We start from the raw sequence: 20,464 nt of genomic DNA, 5'->3' as shown, positions 1-20,464 counted from the left end.
AGAAGTGCGATGTGAATGCTGGTTCATGCGCCTCCATATTAAGTAGGATGAAGTATCTATATATCAAACCCTGAACCTTGTTTAAAATTAATGTTGAACAGTGACTGGGTTATAGTAACACTTTTGATTCTTTGGCCCCATATATTCCATCTAAATTAATTCAACAGACAATATATGAATAAAAATGTCTTGAGTCATATTGACAAAACAGTTTCCACCTTTGCTACCTCTGGTGAATGCCATTTATGGTTTTCTTAGGATAGACTCAGCTAAAGCGTTAATCCATAGGAAATTAAATAATAATCTGAATGTCACTTGAAGTTTGTTTAACTTCAAAGTTATTTTAGGGTAGAGGGGAAGAAATGGCAATTGGGGATTTTGTTTGCGGTGATTACCACTTTTGTTCCCCCTCCAGCTGCCCTTCACCCTATATCCCCTGGCCTGGCTGCTCTCTGACTCCTGTTATTGGCTCTCTCTTTTCATGGGACTCTCATCTTTTGTGCTCCCAGCAGTTGTGGGGTGTAGAATTCTTTTGTGATAGAAAAGAGAAGTGGAATTGGTGTGGGGTTTATTTTATGCCACCACAATTATCTGTGTTAAATCTGATCTTTAATACCAATATGTTCATTAATGGCCTAGAAAAGGGATTAAACAGCATCTTAATGAAATAATGATATCAAAGTGGGAGGACTGAAATAATACAGAAGAACATGTGTATACAGATGAGAGAAGGATGGAAAATAACAGTGAATGAACATGTTGAGAAAAATACAAGTTAAAATACCATGCAATGAATTAATTCAAATCAGATATTCAATTGCATGGAGCAATCTGAAAAGCAGTGTGGTTAAAAAAGACAATTAGGCTCCTGGTGCGCTGAGTCCACTGCCTAATTGTTAAGATTTTGTGGGCATTATGGAAAAGCAGAGTTTTAAGGAGGTTAATAAATAATTTTGCAGATGTTGATGGGAAGCTCTTATAAAACATGAGGGACAGAATGGGAGAAAGCACAAAGGTGCTGGTTTGAAAATTTAACAAGTGTGTGATGGTGGCTGGCATCATGGGCTGAGCAGAGGGGAATTGGACCCTCTTGGTTATCAGTAAGCTACCCTACACCACAATTACTGCCCATAGAACCTTTCAATCTGTTGCTTCTTTGACCATAGTGAAAGAGTTCCCTGCAGGAGTTGTTTCCTCAGTTGTTGCTGTGATTCCACTTATCCCATTTAGCTATCACTGCTGAAGGTACTGACTTCTACTGCTTCCTTGTCTTCCTAGCAGGTCTCATCCTTTTATTTCTTCTTGTTTGTTTTTTTAACCCCAGAAATTCCTCAGAAAATGGGGTAGGGAAATTGACAAGGGGTTTGGAGGATCAAAAAGCCCAAAATCTGCAAATCCTTGGAACTCATTATGGAAAATCTTGTGCTTAAAATAGCAGTAAATTGTGTGGAGGATGGTTCCACCTAGGGTGACCAGATAGCAAGTGTGAAAAATCAGAACAGGGTGGGGGGTAATAGGAGCCTATATAAAAAAAAGACCCAAAAATCAGAACTGTCCCTGTAAAATCGGGACATCTGGTCACCCTAGTTCCAGCTGACTGAAGGGTGCACTAAAAAGGTGCAGACTTTGATTGTGTGAGGAAGTGCTATAGTAATCTGATGTGTCTACCACAAAATCTAAGATTGGGCAATGCCTTTGGCAATAAGAAGTTTGAAACAACAGCTAAATAATGAGAGGCCACAGATGCATGCATATAAATCTAAAGAGAATAATTTGTTATTTTTGTGAGAACTGTTATAAAAATTTAATCTTGCCTTTTGAAATTCTAGTAATATAGTTTGAAAATGACAAAAACTCAGGATAAATAAATTTTGATTTTTCAAATATAAAATTATCCTAAATTGCTTAATTATGTCTTACAATTTTGTGTAATTGCTGGTGTCTAATTTTCCTCTAGGGATTGTTTTAATTCCAGGAGCAGCACTAGGCCAAATCATAAGTGGCATCTTGGTTTCCAAGTACAAACTGGATTGCAAAAACATAATCAAGTTCATGTTAGGCACTTGCTCAGTGGCTCTACTATTGAACACAGTGTTTGTGTTTTCTAAATGTGGGAATGAACCATTCGCAGGTGTCTCTGAAACATATAACGGGTAAATATATTTTAATGTACTCTTGGGCTTGGTAACAATGTTCAAAATGAGTAAAATGTTTTATATTGCATAAATACACTTTTCAAATGGTCTTGTTTAATTTTTTTTAATGTATGAAAAACATACTTTGAGAAAGTTGAGAATCCTTTCCATGCTTGAGTCCTGCTAGACGTAGATGAAAACAGGAAAAATTCAAAGTTCTTGTGATGTTATACGTCCAGTAAAAGGGTCTGGCAGGCTGACTCTGCTCAGCTGTTATTTCTCTGTCTCTTGCAGATGTGGGCAGCTGTTGTAGTTTCTTAGGTTAGATGTCTATGTTTCTATTTCTATGTTTCTATTTCTATGTCTATGTTTCTATTTTCTATTTCTGTCAGAGGTTGGTTAATTTATGCAGGTTTCTTTCTTGAGAGAGATTCCCATCCCCTGCTCTTTCACTGAAATACTTTGAAGGATGGCACAGAGGTTGAAATCCTAACTTTTTTGCTTTGACAGTGAATGGTCTGCAATCAGTGGCCCTCTAGTTCTGTTGTGTACAGTTCTTTCTTAAAGGCTGGTAGGCTTCAGCTCTCAGAGTAGAGAGAGACTTAGCCCTGTAGTTTTACATTTCCACGCACACCTGCTTCTTAGCTGAAAGGCATTTTGAGCCTAGCAACTTAACGGGTAAATTGATCTTGTTTTAGGTGGAGTGAGGTAGGCCTCATTTGAGATCAGGTAACATTGTGCCAGTCATGCAAAGGGCCAGGGCTCTGGCCTTCCTGGATAAAGAACATGAGCTGTATCGGTCTTGCCTTTTTGGCCAGCAGGACAATCCTAGCTGCTGAAATCTAGACAAGGGTGGTTTTGCTCACTTGGGGTATATCTACACAGACCACAGGAGCAAGCCTTCTAACCTGGGTCAACAGACTTGGGGTAACGTCTCACATTAGTGCTCTAAAAATGTGTGTAGACAGCACTTTGAACTTGTGACTTGGGCTGGAGCTTGGGCTCCAAAGTCCATCCCCCCTTCCTTAGCTTCAGAGCCTGAGTGTCAGCCTGAACGGCAACTTAAAAGTGCTGTCTTCACAGCTTTATTTAGAGTGCTAGTATAAACCCTGCTACCCCAACTCTGTTAACCCTGGCAGGTAGTCTTGCTCATAGGAGCTGTGTAGATGGTGTCACTCCCTCTGTGTCTCTTTCTTAGTTGTCTGGAGTGCTTTCTGGAGACAGAGCTTGAGTAAGCCTTCCTGGCCCTGATTTAGGAATTCTTTCATTTTTCTGAAGTTTCCATACCTCCTGTGCAGCTAACATTTTACTTCTAATTTTACCAACTGTTTTTCTTTAGTTTGGGATGGGTGCATCAGTGAAACATGGTCTGTTGGGTCAGATGCTCCTCTTGACTTATTCTTCCCTTCTTTTATTCTTGCATATCTTCTAATGGATACTGTCCTGTAGTATGGGCAATGAAAAATCCAGGTACTAGAATGCTAAATTCTGTTCAAATCAAATGAGAGCTACCTTTTTCCTACTCAAATTAGGCAAAAATCTCACCTACATGGGATAGAATTCTAGTCTTAATGTGGCTTCTTCTGAAAAAAAAGTATGGAGGAAAAAGGATCAGTCAGAACAGTGTTAAATACTAAAAAATACATACAGTTATATTTTAACCTTACTTTCAGAACAACAGGTAGATAGTGATAGCAGTATTTTAGTACACTTTTTAATTGTGCTTGGGGAGTGTGTTCACAAATAGGTAGAGAATTTTTGTTACTTATTATTACAGTAGTGCTTAGATACTGCAGCTGGGATGGGGCCCCATTATACTACAAGCACAATAGGAAGTGATAGCTCCTGACCCAAAGAACTTTCATACTGAGTAGACCAGACTGACTCTGTATGTGTGGGGTTGGGGTCAGGGAGTGGAACAGAGGTGGAGTGACTTGTCTAAATAGAGTCCCACTCAAGTGTCCTATCTACTGGACTACACTAGTTGTATTTGAAACTTTCAATTAGTCTGATTCTATGCTTATATCTGTAAGGATTCTGTCTCTTTCTGTTAATGGATTTTGACTTCTTGAGCAACTTCAGCATTTCTATTTGACACCCAGTCTCCATGCGGCCCTTCTATAAGGATAATCAGCTTGCCCTTAATGTATAAGAAATTTTGTTTCATTTTCAAATACCTGTGTGTGTGTACACATATATATATATACACACACACATTATTATGTGCGGGTGGCTGCATGAAGTGAAGAGAAAGCAAGTGGTGTATCCTAGTGTGCTGGACTACTACGGTGCTAAGCAAAACACCTCAAAATGATCATCGTTGATGATATCTATGTTATCCATCTTGACATTGATGCATTTATATGTGAACAAGTTTAATAAATTCCAACATAGGATAAGGGAGACAAAAATTACAGTTTATGTTGCTGTACTTGAAAATTACTAGGTGTTTCAATAGCATTCTAACTTTATATTCTAACTCTGTTGGTCTTTATAAAAGTATAACATATGATGCTTCAGAAGAATACTTTTAGTATAGTTACTATTTTAATTTTCTATTCAGAAGGCCCCTTTAAAAATGCAGTTATTAGATCAAAAAACTATCCATTTAATGAGAGATTTTTAAAAGCACAAATAGGAGATTGGCCATACTGGGTCAGACCAATGGTCTATATACCCCAGTATCCTGTCTTCTGACAGTGGCTGGTGCCAAATGCTTCAGATGGGGAATGAACAGAACAGGGCAATTATTGAGTGATCCATCTCTTGTCAACCAGTTCCATCTTCAGGCATTGAGATTTAGGGACATTTAGAGCACTGGTTATGTCCTTGAACATTTTGTCTAATAGCCATTGATTGATCTGTCCTCCATGAACTTATCCATTTTATTTTGTGAACCCACTTATAATTTTGGCCTTCACAACATCCCCTAGCAATGAGTTCCACATGTTGAGTGTATACTGTGCAAATAAATACTTTGTTTTAAAATTGTTGACTATTAATTTCATTGGGTGACCCTTGGTTCTTATGTGAAGGAGTAAATAACACTTCCTTATTAACTTTTACCACACCATTCGTGAATGTATAGACCTCTATCATATCTCCCCTCCTTCGTCATCTCTTTTCTAAACTGAACAGTGCCAGTTTTTAAATCTATCCTCAGATGGAAGCTGTTCCATACCCCTCATCATTTCTGTTGGCCATCTCTGTACTCTTCCCAATTCTAATATATCTTTTTTTGGGATGAGATGAGCAGAACTTCACACAGTATTCCAGATGTGGTTGTATCATGGATTTATATAGTGCCATTATGATATTTACTATCTTATTATCTATCCCTTTCCTAATCATTCCTAACATTCCATTAGCTTTTTTGACTGCCACCGCACATTGAGCAGATGATTACAGAGAATTATCCATGATGACTCCAAGATCTCTTTCTTGAGTAACAGCTAATTTATAACCCATCATTTTGTAAGTATAGTTGGGATTGTGTTTTCCAGTGTGCATCCATAGAATCATAGAATATCAGGGTTGGAAGGGACCTCAGGAGGTCATGTAGTCCAACTTCCTGCTCAAAGCAGGACCTAATCCCCATCTAAATCATCCCAGCCAGGGCCTTGTCAAGCCTCCAAGGAAGGAGATTCCACCACCTCCCTAGGTAACCAATTCTAGTGCTTCACCACCCTCCTAGTGAAAAAGTTTTTCCTAATATCCAACCTAAACCTCCCCCACTGCAACTTGAGACCATTACTCCTTGTTCTGTCATCTGGTATCACTGAGAATAGTCTAGATCCATCCTCTTTGGAACCCTCTTTCAGGTAGTTGAAAGCAGCTATCGAATCCCCCCTTATTCTTCTCTTCTGCAGACTAAATAATCCCAGTTCCCTCAGTTTTTCCTTATAAATCATGTGCTCCAGCCCCCTAATAATTTTTGTTGCCCTCCGCTGGACTCACTCCAATGTTTCGACATTCTTCTTGTAGTGTGGGGCCCAAAACTGAACACAGTACTCCAGATGTGGCCTCACCAATGCCGAATAGAGGGGAATAATCATGTCCTTTGATCTGCTGGCAGTGCCCCTACTTATACAGCCCAAAATGCATTAGCCTTCTTGGCAACAAGAGCACACTGTTGACTCATATCCAGCTTCTCTTCCACCATAACCCCTAAGTCCTTCTCTGCAGAACTGCTGCCTAGCCATTTGGTCCCTAGTCTGTAGCAGTGCATGGGATTCTTCCATCCTAAGTGCAGGACTTGGCAAATGTTCTTTCAGCCCAATCTTCTAATTTGTCTAGGTTCATCTGTATCCTATCCCTATCCTCCACCTTATTTACCACTCCTCCCAGTTTAGTGTCGTCTGCAAACTTGGTGAGGGTACAATCCATGCCATCCTCCAGATCATTAATGAAGATATTGAACAAAACCGGCCCCAGAACTGACTCCTGTGGCACTCTGCTTGATATTGGCTGCCAACTAGACATGGAGCCATTGATCACTACCTGTTGAGCCTGACGATCTAGCCAGCTTTCAGTCCACCTTATGGTCCATTCATCCAGCCCATACTTTAACTTGTTGGCAAGAATACTGTGAGATACTATATCAAAAGCTTTGCTAAAGTCAGGGAATAACACGTCCACTGCTTTTTCCTCATCCACAGAGCTAGTTATCTCATCATAGAAGGCAATTAGGTTAGTCAGTTATGATTTGCCCTTGGTCAATCCATGCCTACAGTTCCTGATCACTTTCCTCTCCTCAAAGTGCTTCAAAATTGATTCCTTGAGGACATGCTCCATGATTTTTCCAGGGACTGAGGTGAGGCTCACTGGCCTGTAGTGCCCGGATCCTCTTTCTTCCCTTTTTTAAAGATGGGGACTGCATCAGCCTTTTTCCAGTCATCCAGGACCTCACCTGATTGACATGAGTTTTCAAAGATAATGGTCAATGGCTCTGCAATCACATCCACCAACTCCTTTAGCACCCTTGGATGCAGCGCATCCGGCCCCATGGACCTGTGCTCTTCCAGCTTTTCTAAATAGTCCTGAACCTCTTCTTTTTCCACAGAGAGCTGGTCATCTCCTCCCCATACTGTACTCCCCAATGCATTATTTTGCACTTGTCTACATTCAGATATTCAATGTTCGATGTTACAGTTTAATTACGATAAACATATTTTCAGTTTGAAATGCTGCTTTTAACATAAATACTCTTTACAATTTTTTTTGCTAGTTCTTAAAATATTTGGAATTGATACATGTTTTAAGAGAGTAGTTGAGGACCCACTGTAGGAAGAAACAGCTTGTACAAATGTTTGTGGCAATCTGCATATTGTACTGATGATTAGCCAAAATAATCTGAATTTGATTAAAGATGGTAGCAGCAAAGGGACCTTTTAAATGTGCAGACTTTCACAGAAAGCTCAAGTGGTAGTAAAAGCACTCATTTCTTTCACACACAGTCTCTGAAGAGATTTAAATTACTCCTGTTTCATAAACAGACAAAAGGACACACGTTGCTGTGAATCAAGCAGAATAAAAAAAGAAAATATCTCCTATCCTGAAACTCAGACAACTCATCAGCAGCCAGTTACTCTATCATGGAGTTACAGAGCTAGAGGCAACTCCAATTGTTTGAGGGTCTGCCAAAGAGCCAGATGGTATTGTGGAAAATAAATTCCATGCTCTGGTACTTAGGGATTCTAGCTTCCATTTAAAGATAAGCATAAACATCAGTGGTATGCAATGCAACTGGGTAAAAGACTTCTCAATATTTTGTTCCAATTCCCTATCTTTAATTTTAGAAAACGGCTTAATATGTTGTCAGAACAATATGGTGACAAAAATAGGACCTTTAATTTGATTAATAATTAAGAAAGTGCTGTTCTAACTTTTCTGCCTTTTGCGCTTTCTGCCGTAAATTGAACTCTTTGGTGGCCCCAAGTGGCTCTAAACCAAGTACATGTAAGTGAACCCATGCGCTCCCTACAATGTGCACGAAAGAGGTGTTTGTGTCCTAAATGATCTGGGAGAGCCGGGATCCTAAATATCAGATTTAGCCACTTCTGATGTGCTGAGGAATACCCAGGAACAATATCATATAACTGCAAAAAGTGAACAGTGAAGAACATCAAAAATTGGAGCATAAGTTGAAAACAGAGAAATTGAGATACTTTAATCTAGAACAAATATGCCTCATTCACTTTATGTGAATTATCAGATGGAGTTCACTTTATGTGAATTATTTTGGGGCAGTTCTTTGGCCTCTGGTATACATGAAGTCAGACCTGATGATCATAATGATCCCTTCTGGCCTTGGAATCTATGAATCTGTCTGTATTAGTATTCATGAATTAAAATCAAACTCTTTCTCTCACACATATAATAGGAAAATGACGCAAAACATAGAGTTTCACCTGTACAATAACTCGATTCATAACTGAATATATCAGATACTTTGAGGATATAGTAGTCTAGAGAAATATTTAATATATTAAAACATGAAATAAGACACACACATCATGAAATGGTGACTGTCCACAAACTCCTAAAGAAGAATGTGAGAATAAGAGCTAAACATTTTCCTGTGTCTTACATGGTTAAATGCAAAAACACAATAATGCAAATTTAAGGTTACACACTTAAAGCCATGGGCTAGGATTTTCAAAGGAGCTGAAGGGAGTTAGTTGCCCAATTGCTAATGAAATTCAGAAGAGTTGGACACCCAACTCCATCTTACTACACTGAAAATCACTGGCTTAAAAATCAGGAAGTGTCTGTTAGGGTTTTAAGGTTAAACAACCTTAAATTTCACATAACCTGCTTCCTTGCACATATCACCATAGTATCTGAGTACCCCACAATCTTTAATCTTCTACACCCTGTTAGGTAGGGAAGTACTACTATCCCCATTTTACAGATGGGAAACTGAGGCAGAGAGAGACTTGCCCAAGAACACACAGGAAGTCTGTGAAGGAGCAAGGGGTTGAAGCTAGCTCTCCCAAGCCCCAGACTAGTGTCTTGTCCATTGCAAGGCTGTTCTAAAAACTCTAACTCAGGTGTTCTGACTTTTCAATTCCTAATTATAGAATCTTAATGCTGCCTCAATTTACAGTAGATTTGACGTTAATAGTTCTTTTGAATATTCATTTTTAAAACTTTTTATATTCACATAGATTTAAAGTAAAGAAAACCACTTCAGTGAGCCAACTTTAAACTTTTTCTTCAAACAAGGCATTTTGCTAGTCGTGCTAAGATCTAAAATGAAGCCAACTTCAAGGAAAATTAGTACAGAAGTTTTAAAATTTTGAACATCTAACATAAGAAACCTGGATTTGAAAAGTGCACACTTAACTACGGGAAGAGATTATACATGGAAAACTCTAGCCCAAAAGGAAAAGAGAATTTTCTTGAAAACTCTGAATGCGTGAAACAGAACTATACTGCAAAATCTTTTGTATCCATAAGTTTACAGTATCTTTGCACTAAAATAGTGAACTGCTGTGGACAAAAGGTGCAGCTGAACCACTGCGGATGATGATTAGCAGCAGGTCTATAAAAAGCCACGCTCTCTTCAGCATCATTTCAGCAACCGTGGTTGAATCCTGCATAGTTGTTGCAATGATGTCAAAGACTTCTTGTCTGTCTCAACCCTCACAGCTAAACTTATCAGCACCATTTCAGCTGCACTGTTTTCTGGCATCCATTGGCAACAGTTCATTTTTATGTTGTCAATCATGTTACCTGTCAGAGGGCTTGGTCTGACAAATGACATACAAAATGATTGGGAAAGAAAAGGGGATTTAATAAAATAGCACTTCTTCATAGGTTCTTCGGGAAACTTTAAAACAATACACAGCAAAATCTGTAGACATGGTAACTGGTAGAGATTCTATGAGCTTGTGGGAATTTAATCACATGAACCCACTTTGAATGTGGTGTGGCTAAATCTCTAGGTACTGAACTGATGACTCATTCCTCTGAGAATCTCTCTTTACAAGAGTGTTTTGACTGATGCTTGAGTTGAAATTGAATATAGTTCCCTGAAGTTGGGAAGTAGGTGTGTGTTTGTTGTTTTGTTTGAAAATTTTGAAGGCAGCCATCATAACAAACACTACCTCTTTGTAGAAGATAAAGATACTTTTATGCCCTTTGCCTTTGTATCAGTGTAGTACCAATCTTTCTGCACCTACTAAAGCTGAAAATAATTCATTGTAAATTTTTTGAGTTAAGACACGTAGAAACAATCCTTGACATGGTGCTGATATCATTTTGTGCTCTGATTCTCACTAAGAAAACTTAATAAGCATTAGTGGTGATTTTGTACAGTTGAAATGTCAGAATGATTCACTTGAGACCATGGACGGAACTAATGCATTGTGCATTCTCGACTCTATTATGATAATATCTCAGGAGAAAACCTGCCCCACCAACAGCCCCTTCACCTCCTTGAGAACGAATGTTGTGAAATCACTGCTGTTCTGATGGCACACTGAATGCCAGTCTCTGTTTTGCAAAAACTACACTTTCCCTATGAGGATTGTTCGGGTCAATTAGCTGGTTCCACCAGTCAAGTTTCCCTGGAAAAGTAGTGGAGTAAAAGCTTTTCCCACTTGCTTCAGTTGCATTAGAGTCCACTTGCACCAAATAAACACAATAGTCTTTTCTCTGTGTGCCTGGATTTGCTCTTTGATAGGAGCATTGCTAACTCAGTTTTCAGTATATTTTTGAAAAATGTATGTCTGCAGAAAATTCTTTTTGTATAACTTTGAAGAACAAAGACATGTTACCATTCAGTAAAATGACTGAATGCTTCTAGACATAGTACTTTAATGTAGCCTTCCACATGCAGTTTGACTGCTGTGCATAATAACTTAGTTTTATAGCTAACGAACAGTCACTAGCAGGAGAAGTGAATTTCCCTTTTAAAGATATTCATTTATATTTTTTAAGAGCCTACTTCTAGGAGCACATAATAAAAATAGCTTATAAACTGACCCAAATTTCTCCCAATTGAAATTGGAGGGTGTTTTAGTGATAGTTTGGACACTAACATCGTACCACTCACTTTACAATATAGCTTGATTTTTAAACTACTGATATTGCAGCATTCCCTAGTTTCAGTAGAACTAGCTGTGAAACAGCTTATAATGCAAAGTTGTTTAATGTGCTGTTACCCTCAGGAAATTCAAAATCATTGTCATCCTGTCCCATCCTTGTGCATTGGGGGAAAGTCTTTCTAATTTGCTTCTCATATAACTTCTAACAGTTTAATGTTATAAGGCTGTTCATGAAGTTTACTTCAACTATAGATGTATAATAACTTTGCCACTCTAGAGGTGAGAGGACTAAACCTAGAATATGCAGCTGTAGTACACAGGAGTTAAAGAACTCCTTGATCTATGTTACCAATTCCCAGAGCCAGAGCAGCTGTGCAGCTCTGGAACAGAGCTTAGGTGTTGTCTTGCCACTATGCAGTTAGCACATGTAGCATTCTTGGTGTTTGAACAATCCAGATGTCATCTGGCTAAGGGACTAATAAAACAGCAGATATCTGAGAGATGGATCATGAGTCAGACTGAGTTAAAGGAATAAAATCAACATGATACGTGATCAATAAAAGCAGTTAAAATGGCTTATATTTTACAATATAATTTTCTACTTTATCTTTAAAATGTGTTTTTTCTCTTGTCGGTAGCTGTGTTAATGATCCAAAAAACAGCTAGGGAAGCTGACTATACAGAATATATAATAAAAATCACTAGACAAGTGCTGTCAAATGCACTGAGTATACAAACTAGAATTTTTCCCTTAATATTTCAGTATAGTAATTTTAGGTATTACAATAAGTATAAAAATTTCACAGAGAAATGTGATCTTTACTTTGTAATTAGTTTGAATGTTATTATGGTAGTAATGTATGTTTGTGTAGAACTGTAGATTAGGAGCATATGAGCATTCTGTTACTGACTCATGTCTCTCTATTCTCTATTGTAAATTATTCTTAAACTGAGTTAATGAAATATATTATTTACTCATTACCTGTTTAATCTTTACCTTACAGAACAGGCAAGTTACAGAACTTGACTGCATCATGTAATGCTAACTGCAACTGCTTACGCTCCTTTTATTACCCAGTTTGTGGCAGAGATGAAGTCCAGTATTTTTCTCCCTGTTTTGCAGGATGTACATCTTTTACTGTTCAAAAAAGGAAAAAGGTATTTTTTATGCTATGTCTTTAACAGGAAAAAAATGCACAGTTTATTCTGTATCTTGTTTCTTAGCAAAATTTGTATGCCATTTTCAATTATTATTAAATGAAAGATATTTGTTTCCATTACAACAAAACAGTGAATCGACATTAGCTTTATAATACATATTTATTAACTAAAATAAGAAAAAGAAAAGAAAACCCAAATAAAATCCCCTGTCTGAACCTAGAAGTGAATGTGGGATCTAGTGTCTCATAGTTGTTACATGTCTGCAGTGTTTTGTTGCAAATGTAGTTGTCTGTGACAATTCCAGCATTGTACTCATTCTGTAAAACGACAGATGGACTAAACAGAAGATGCTACTATTGGTAATTTTTAGTGTCCAAAACAGCCAGTGGCTTTAAATCAACACCTGGATTTTGGGATTTACTTATGTATCTAGAAATTATTTTGAATTTTCTTTGCTGACGTATCAGAAAATTATTATTATTATTATTATTTTTTCTCTGAATCAGGCTGTAAACTGAGAGGTGAATTCCAGCACAGGATTACTTGATATTGACCCATATACCTTAATATAAATTACTGCTGTTTTAACCAACTTCATCCCTGTAATATAGTCCGATAAAATAAAATTGTGAACTTTGAACAGGATGGATTAGATAATTTCAGATAAATTAAACTCCTTTATTTGGGGCTCAGATGATGATAGGACTCAGATGCTTGGCTAAAAAATCATATGCCTCCGGTCAGTGTTAAATTGATAAATGGATCCTTAACCATTATTATACAATAAGGCCCCAAATGCATTATCAGTTCATGCAGGTTTGTTAGGATCAAAATAATTCCAAAAGCTGCTGGCTTTCTGTGCAAGGATGCCAGAGCAGTCTGGGAAGGTTGGGGCAAAAACATTTTGCTTGTGCTGGAGTCTTAAGAGTAATTATTTTGGGATCCCCTAGAGAATAACCTTTCAAATGTCAAGGTGAGATGAGAGGAAGGAACTTGGGATTTCAGAAGAGGTGGCATTAAAGTTATTGCCTTTAATATGCAGTGTTGCAGAAGTGCTAGTGAGCAAGTTTACAGACATGCAAGTAGAGGAGAATTCAGAGGCAAGGATAATGCTATGGTTACAGCCAGAAAAGGTGAATTTTAGGGAAGAGGGAGTTGTGCTAGCGCATGCTGCTCTTGCCCCAAAGCAGTTCTGGTTCTGAGAGTTTAAGTCCTGTTCTGCGAATTTCTTTCACTAAATTCATGCAGGACTTAGTTCTGTAGGTGGGTACAGCTTGGGGATCAGGGAGAATACAGTGCTTCAGTACCAAAGGGATGCCTGCAGAAGATGGCAGCTACATGTAGCCATGTAGAAGTATAAGAACTGCACCACAAGAGAAGGAAGGAAGCTGCTGTGTGGAACTTTTAAGACCAATACATATGGAGACCTGCTCATGTTTGGTTTATAAACTCTGGTTGGCAGTTGCTTCCTCTTGATCTCCCCAAAACAGTGCTTCAGGCCCTTTGCCCCTAAATCTGAAGCAGGTCATTCTTGTCCATGCTGTCCTTAATTGAGAAGTATCATCATCTTGACATGTCCTCAGGCACAGTAAATTCTTAGATTCCCCTGCTGTGGAAAATGCTGAAAAATGCATAGTGGGAGAAGGCAGGCAGAATAGCAGCTAGTCAAGGTAAGCTAGAAGATGGCAAGAAAATGGCCTCTTTCATGGCTTTACCTACGACAGAGAGACCATGTAGAATCTGAGTAAAAAGGTAAATTAGGCCTGGTCTACACTTCGCATTTATACTGAATTTAGCAGCATTAAACCGATTTAACCCTGCACCCGTCCACACAACAAAGCCCTTTATATCGATATAAACCAGCTCTTAAAACCGATTTCTGTGCTCCTCCCTGATGAGGGGAGTAGTGCTGAAATAGGTATTGCGATGTCGGATTAGGGTTAGTGTGGCTGCAATTCGCCGGTATTGGCCTCTGGGCGGTATCCCACAGTTCACCATTGTGACTGCTCTGGAAAGCCATCTGAACTCGGATGCACTGGCCAGGTAGACAGGAAAAGCCCCACGAACTTTTGAATTTCATTTCCTGTTTGCCCAGCGTGGAGCGCTGATCAGCATGGACTGTATGGGAGATACTGGATCTGATCATCTTATGGGGAGACAAATCTGTTCTATCAGAGCTCCGTTCCAAGAAAACGAATAATGCAAAGTGTTTGAAAAAATCTCCAGATAGAGGCCACAGCAGGGACTCAACACAGTGCTGCGCTGACAGCATAACAGAAGCCCAAAGAATCAAATGACATCATGAGGGAGGGAGGAAGGCACGAGGACTCCAGCTATTCACAGTCCCCACAGGCTCTGAAAAGCATTTTGCATTCTTGGCTGAGCTCTTAATGCCCTGAAGGGTCAACAACATTGTCCGGGTGTTCAGGGTAATATCTCATCCATTTACCCCCCACCCCGTTTCTCGCCTTTTTCAATGTCAACTGTGATGTCTCTACTGGGAGACGCGGTGCTGTGCCACTGAACAGCAGCATCCCGCTCCCTTCCTTTCTGAATGGCAGACAGTACAAAATGGTGGAAAACCATCCCACATCCCGTGAGTGTTCCTGGCTGGCCTCGTGAGGCGGCCGGAGGGCAGCTGGGCAACAATGGAATGACTCCTGTCATTCCGCAGACGTGCAAAAAGGATTGAAAATCGTTCCCTCATCATAGCAGTGGGGGCTGAGCGTCCATCAGCCCCGCCCTTTCAATGTCTAATGAAGAACTGTACTACCTGGACGTATGCATAGCGGCTGAGGCTGCCTCGCCTCATTTTATCACTAAAAAGTCATGTTTCTTATCCTGCATTCCTTATTACTTGCATCACACAAAGAAAGGGGACAACTGCGACAGTAGCCCAGGAGGGTTGGGTGAAGGAGGCAGCAATGGGTGAGGTTGTTGCAGGGGCACCCCTAGAATGGCATACATCGTTCTGCCGGATCTCTGGGTGCTCTGACCAGGACGCTGTGCTCTCTGGTTCTCTAGTACACTTGCCCCATATTCTAGGCAGGACTGACTCTATTTTTAGACAAAACATAAAGAAGGGAATGACCTGGGGAGTCATTCCCATTTTGTCCATATGCCCCTGGCTAACCTCAGCGAGGCCAGCCAGGAGCACCCATGACAGAGCAGACGGTAACCATCATCTCCAGTTTCCAATTGCAGACGGTGCTATAGCTGGTAACAGTCTCTGCTACCTTGCAAAGGCAAATGAATGCTGCTGTGTAGCACTGCAATACCGCGTCTGTCAGCAGCATCCAGTACACATACGGTGACAGTGACAAAAGGCTAAAAGGGCTGCATGGTTGCCATGCTATGGCGTCTGCCAGGGCAATCCAGGGAAAAAGGGCACGAAATGATTGTCTGCCGTTGCTTTCATGGAGGAAGGTTTGAGTGACGACATTTACCCAGAATCACCTGCGACCCTGTTTTTGCATTGGGATCTCAACCCAGAATTCCAATGGGTGGGGAAGACTGTGGGAACTATGGGATAGCTACGGGATAACTACCGACAGTGCAACACTCCAGAAATCGACACTAGCCTCGGTACCTGGATGCACACCGCCGAAATAATGTGCTTAATGTGTCCACGTGCACTCAACTTTATAAAATCTGTTTTAAAAAAACCGGTTTATGTAAAATCGGAATAATCCTGTAGTGTAGACATACCTTTAGACAGGAATTTGCACAGCCAGACAACCTCATTATACACAGGGATCTGTGTGAGGTTGTGGCTATTCCTTGTTGAAGGAATATTAATCTCTCTCTTTTTTTTTTTTTCCAGAAAGGCTTTGAAAAAAAATCTAGAGGCTCTATTAAACTAAAATACATCTAAAAACACTCCATGTATTCACTTGATTCTAAAAGCCTCTGATAGTTTACTGTTAATTACATCTCATTCTCCCATTATTTCATTAAACATTAGAATATGCTTACCAATGCAGGAATGTTGATGTGGATAGTTAGCTGACTTCAAAGTGAATGAGTTAATTGAGCCCACGTGAAAGTTAATCATATTACCTCTTTGATACCAGTTCAGGGTTATTTGATTCTCATTTCAGAGTGTTATGCCTGACTTGGAGTGCTGTCAGACATGAACAAAACAGTTTGTCATAGTATCACTAAAGTATCAGTGTGGGATATATCTAATTCTTCTTAGTTAGGCAGTGCTGGGACACATTGTCTTCATCTGTTTTTATTGTTTTGTTTTTTGCAGGGAGATAGGAAAGAAGGTTGAAATCTTGTACCTTTTCTTGCAAATGGTGCTACTCCATTGGAGATAACAATGGTGTGTGCTAGCATAGGCAAAGGATGCTATTGTGATACTGCCGGTATCTAGTCCTGCTCACCAGTACCTTACATACAGTAGGGCTAGCAATGATGAAGCTGATCTAGTGGTAGTGGAAAGGTTGGCTAAAGTAGTGATAACTTTTATAGCAGGGCAGTCTTCCAGCTTTTCATCAGATATTGTAGTAGTGATATACTCATTCTAGCTAATATTGGAAAGCTGCATGAGTGTTTTTACTGGAGGGTATGCCTTCAAGTTATTATTTTTTACTTTTGTATAAAGCAAGTAGACAAGAATTGTCATGAGAGAAAAGAGCATTATGTTTCGATTAAAGTTTATATGACAGATAAAGCACTTGTTAGACATGTTTGGCTGGAAAGGTTAATTCAAACTGCTCTTTGGGCCAGAGTGAGTGGCAAGCCTTGAGGCTGGAAAACTATGATGATGACAAGGGTGGATCTTCATAAAGTACAAATTTTCTTTTCTTTTCTATATCTGTTCTCCATTTTGTTCCAAAAGAAGAGTGTACAATTCTTTGTACATTATATGTTTTCTGTGTTTTAGAGTTATGCAGTTATCACAGTGTTTTATTATAATTTTCACATTCTGTCAACTACTTCTTCCATCTCTAGGCTGCTGTAACTTATGCTGGAGCAAATGCAGCTTGTGAGCTGGGAAGCCATAACTGTATATTCTAGTAGCTTCACCCATTTCTGCGCTAAGGGCATCACTAATTCCCCTGCTTCCCTCGGATCATTCAATTTTGGGGGAGGGATAGCTCACTGGTTTGAGCATTGGCCTGCTAAACCCAGGGTTGTGAGTTCAATCCTTGAGGGGGCTATTTAGGGACCTGGGGCAAAAAATCTGTCTGGAGATTGGTCCTGCTTAGAGCAGGGGTTTGGACTAGATGACTTCTTGAGGTCCCTTCCAACTCTGATATTCTATGAATTTAGTTTGTATTTGCGATATAAACATATTTCAAACAAACACCACTCACCCTACCCTCCTCTCTCCACAAAATAGAAAATGGAAATAGGGGAAATGCCTTAATATGGTGTGTGCCAAACACAAGTGCCCAGTACCTTTGCTTCTGTATCTTACCTTTTCCTCACTATCCTGCCCCCCAACACACACACACACACACACACACACACTTTGTGTATTTAGAGTGCAAGTTTTTCAGAGGCTTTGCCTTCCTTCATTTAAGTTGTGCACTATGCCCAATAATAGTGCTGTACAAATAAGGTATAATACATGATTGACCTCACTGGAATGTACCAACAACCTTCTGAGGAATAGGAAGCTATATTAGAAAGAGCATTCTACAGTTTCTAGCCCTTTCCGTTGCTAATGAGTGGAGAATATGGAAGTCGAGACTAAGAAATATGAAAGTAATCCAGTGAGTATTGTACTTGAACAGGGACAAGATATTTAGATTAAGTTGAAACAGGACAAAAGCTGAATAGGCACAACACTGGAGAAGAGGGTAGCCACTGCAATAATGCTATCCTTCAAGTGCCATATGTGATATTATCATTATCTTTAAAATACAGCCTGCAGGTGCCAACTGAGATTAGTGTTTCATTGCCCTAGCCACTATATAAACAGATGAGAAGAGACAGTTTTTGATTTACAGTCCAAATAGAAAATACAAATGAGGGGGAAGTTTTTGGCAGACCTGAGTCCCAGTGCAGTGCCTTAACTATAAAAGGCCATCCTTCTTCTCTAATCTACCTTTGGGAATTATATTAGTGGAAGTGGAGAGGTTTGACCAGAAATTTTATTGAAAATATTAATACTAAATCAGCCAATGCTGGCAGAACAAGTGGGTCTTTAGAATTTTGCTGGATAAAGTGTGTGTATGTGGGAAACCTTCCAGGTTGTAGACAGACAATTGTAATTTAGGAATAAGGGTTTGTTAAGGCAACTGTTAATTTTATTAGCCTATAATGAAAAAGGGTTATTTAGACATTAGAACTAGCACATGAAAGATATCCAGACAAAAAAGCATTCGTATTTTCAGAATTTTGAATAGCTTCATATTGCTAATTTGTAACAAGAGGGTATATTGATGGGAGTACAGGACTGTCCTGTTTTGGGTTGTTTATTCTCAGCTTTACTTTTTTCTATAAAGTGCTTGAAACTTTCCACTGATGAATTGAGGGGACACCAGCAGAATATTTAACTTTTCATGTTCTCAGTTTACTTATTCTCACCCTGAGGTTATGTTTAGTGCAAAATGAAGTAATGCCTAATTAATAATAAAGGGGAAGATTTAAATTAAAATTCATCTAATCTAATAATTAGTCTGGCAAAAAAGGTTTAATGTCCAAATACAAAATATCCCAAACAGCGTTCAGGAGTAACTATTATTTGGGTAATAGGATACCTCTTGTGGTAGCTTGCCAGCCCAGGAGGAAAGCAAAGTAATAAGTGGAGGAGAGAGTTAGTCTTTACAGTTGGAGGCATGTAAGTAAGTATAGTTATTGTCAAAATTAGGTGGAATAACCAGGATAGTGTGGCTGAAAATATCACAGAATAAATTAAGGGTTCACTAAATCAAGCACTGTCCTTGAAATAAGTATATGTTAATGTGTGGATGTCTGATCACTACTTAATCTCTATCAATTACTATAATTTACAATTTTACATATTTTGAAATAATACTGTTTGCTGTGTGCATTACTTGTAGACTTACCAAAACTGTTCCTGTATTGGGCTGCCAAAAAGATTACCTGACACAGAAAAGGCCCCTTTTGAGGCTCTGGCTGGGAAATGCCGAACACAATGCACATTCTTGCCTCTGTTCCTGGGCTTTTTCTTTTTTGCTGTTGTTTTCACTTTTATGGCTGTTACTCCAACTACTGTGGCCATCCTCAGGTATTTGGTTTTTATACTTTTCAATAACATATTCCTGGTTTCACAGCAGAGTATAAACTTAGCATGGCATGCTTCCTTCCCCAGATCTGAAGAAGAGCTCTGTGTAGCTCAAAAGGTTGTACCTTCCACCAACAGAAGTTGATCCAATAAAAGATATTACCTCACCTACACTGTCACTCTCAGTGGCAAGGAATGTAACTATTCTGACAACTTGCAAAATAAATATTTTAAATAGTTTTTATTCTTTTTATACAGGATTAGCTGTATAATCAAAATGTGTAAGGAGGGCTTTGCACTTGTCTGCTACTCCCTAGACTCTAATAATCACTGTGTAGTGTATAACCAATTTTAAGCAGGTTAAGCCCGTTTAACATTAGATGAAGAGATTACTGTAATCTGTAGATTATCTACTGTTTCACAATCACTTTTTCTCTTATAAAAATAGAAATAGTTTCCTTTCCACTTGGTGGCACTACTTGTAGCACAAGATTCCTTTTTAAAGGGGCAAATTACACTCTATCAATAAGAGAGAGGAAGGCTAGTCTGTTTATCCTTACACCATCCATAATCTCATTTTTGATGAAGCAACTGGCCTTGCCTGCATCACTGAGACATGGTTCAGTGCCACCTCCAACGCTATCTTAACACAGCTAATCTTCTCATGTGTATGTTACAAGCCAAGACAGTATCCAGAATGCACCAGATAAGAGAAAGTGCAGTAACAATACTGTTCCCCTCCAGCCTCTGATACTGAAGATATTCCATCCCCAGAAACAAAAAGTGCATTCATGTGGTCTGTGAGGCAAAAGGACAAAAGGAATCTAGGAATTATATTGGTTTACAGACCTCCAGGTGAAAACTTCAACAACTTCCTGGATGAGCTCTCAGATACGTAGTCCAGGATGGTA

At 39.2% G+C, this 20,464-nt stretch overlaps 1 protein-coding gene across 1 annotated transcript in view; it reads left to right on the top strand.

The window, feature by feature from the left end:
* Positions 1 to 20,464, top strand: part of SLCO4C1 (solute carrier organic anion transporter family member 4C1) — a 116,626-nt gene that overhangs the window by 84,462 nt on the left and 11,700 nt on the right. Inside the window, exons 8-10 of the mRNA XM_032765338.2 lie at positions 1,958 to 2,153; positions 12,193 to 12,346; positions 19,369 to 19,556. Coding sequence (XP_032621229.1) covers positions 1,958 to 2,153; positions 12,193 to 12,346; positions 19,369 to 19,556 — 538 coding nt within the window. The remainder of the gene's footprint in view (positions 1 to 1,957; positions 2,154 to 12,192; positions 12,347 to 19,368; positions 19,557 to 20,464) is intronic.

This window comes from Chelonoidis abingdonii, chromosome 6 (assembly GCF_003597395.2).
Source record: "Chelonoidis abingdonii isolate Lonesome George chromosome 6, CheloAbing_2.0, whole genome shotgun sequence".
Taxonomy (NCBI): domain Eukaryota; kingdom Metazoa; phylum Chordata; order Testudines; family Testudinidae; genus Chelonoidis; species Chelonoidis abingdonii.
The sequence above is the reverse complement of the archived record's forward strand: the minus strand, read 5'-3'. Positions and strand labels throughout refer to the sequence as shown.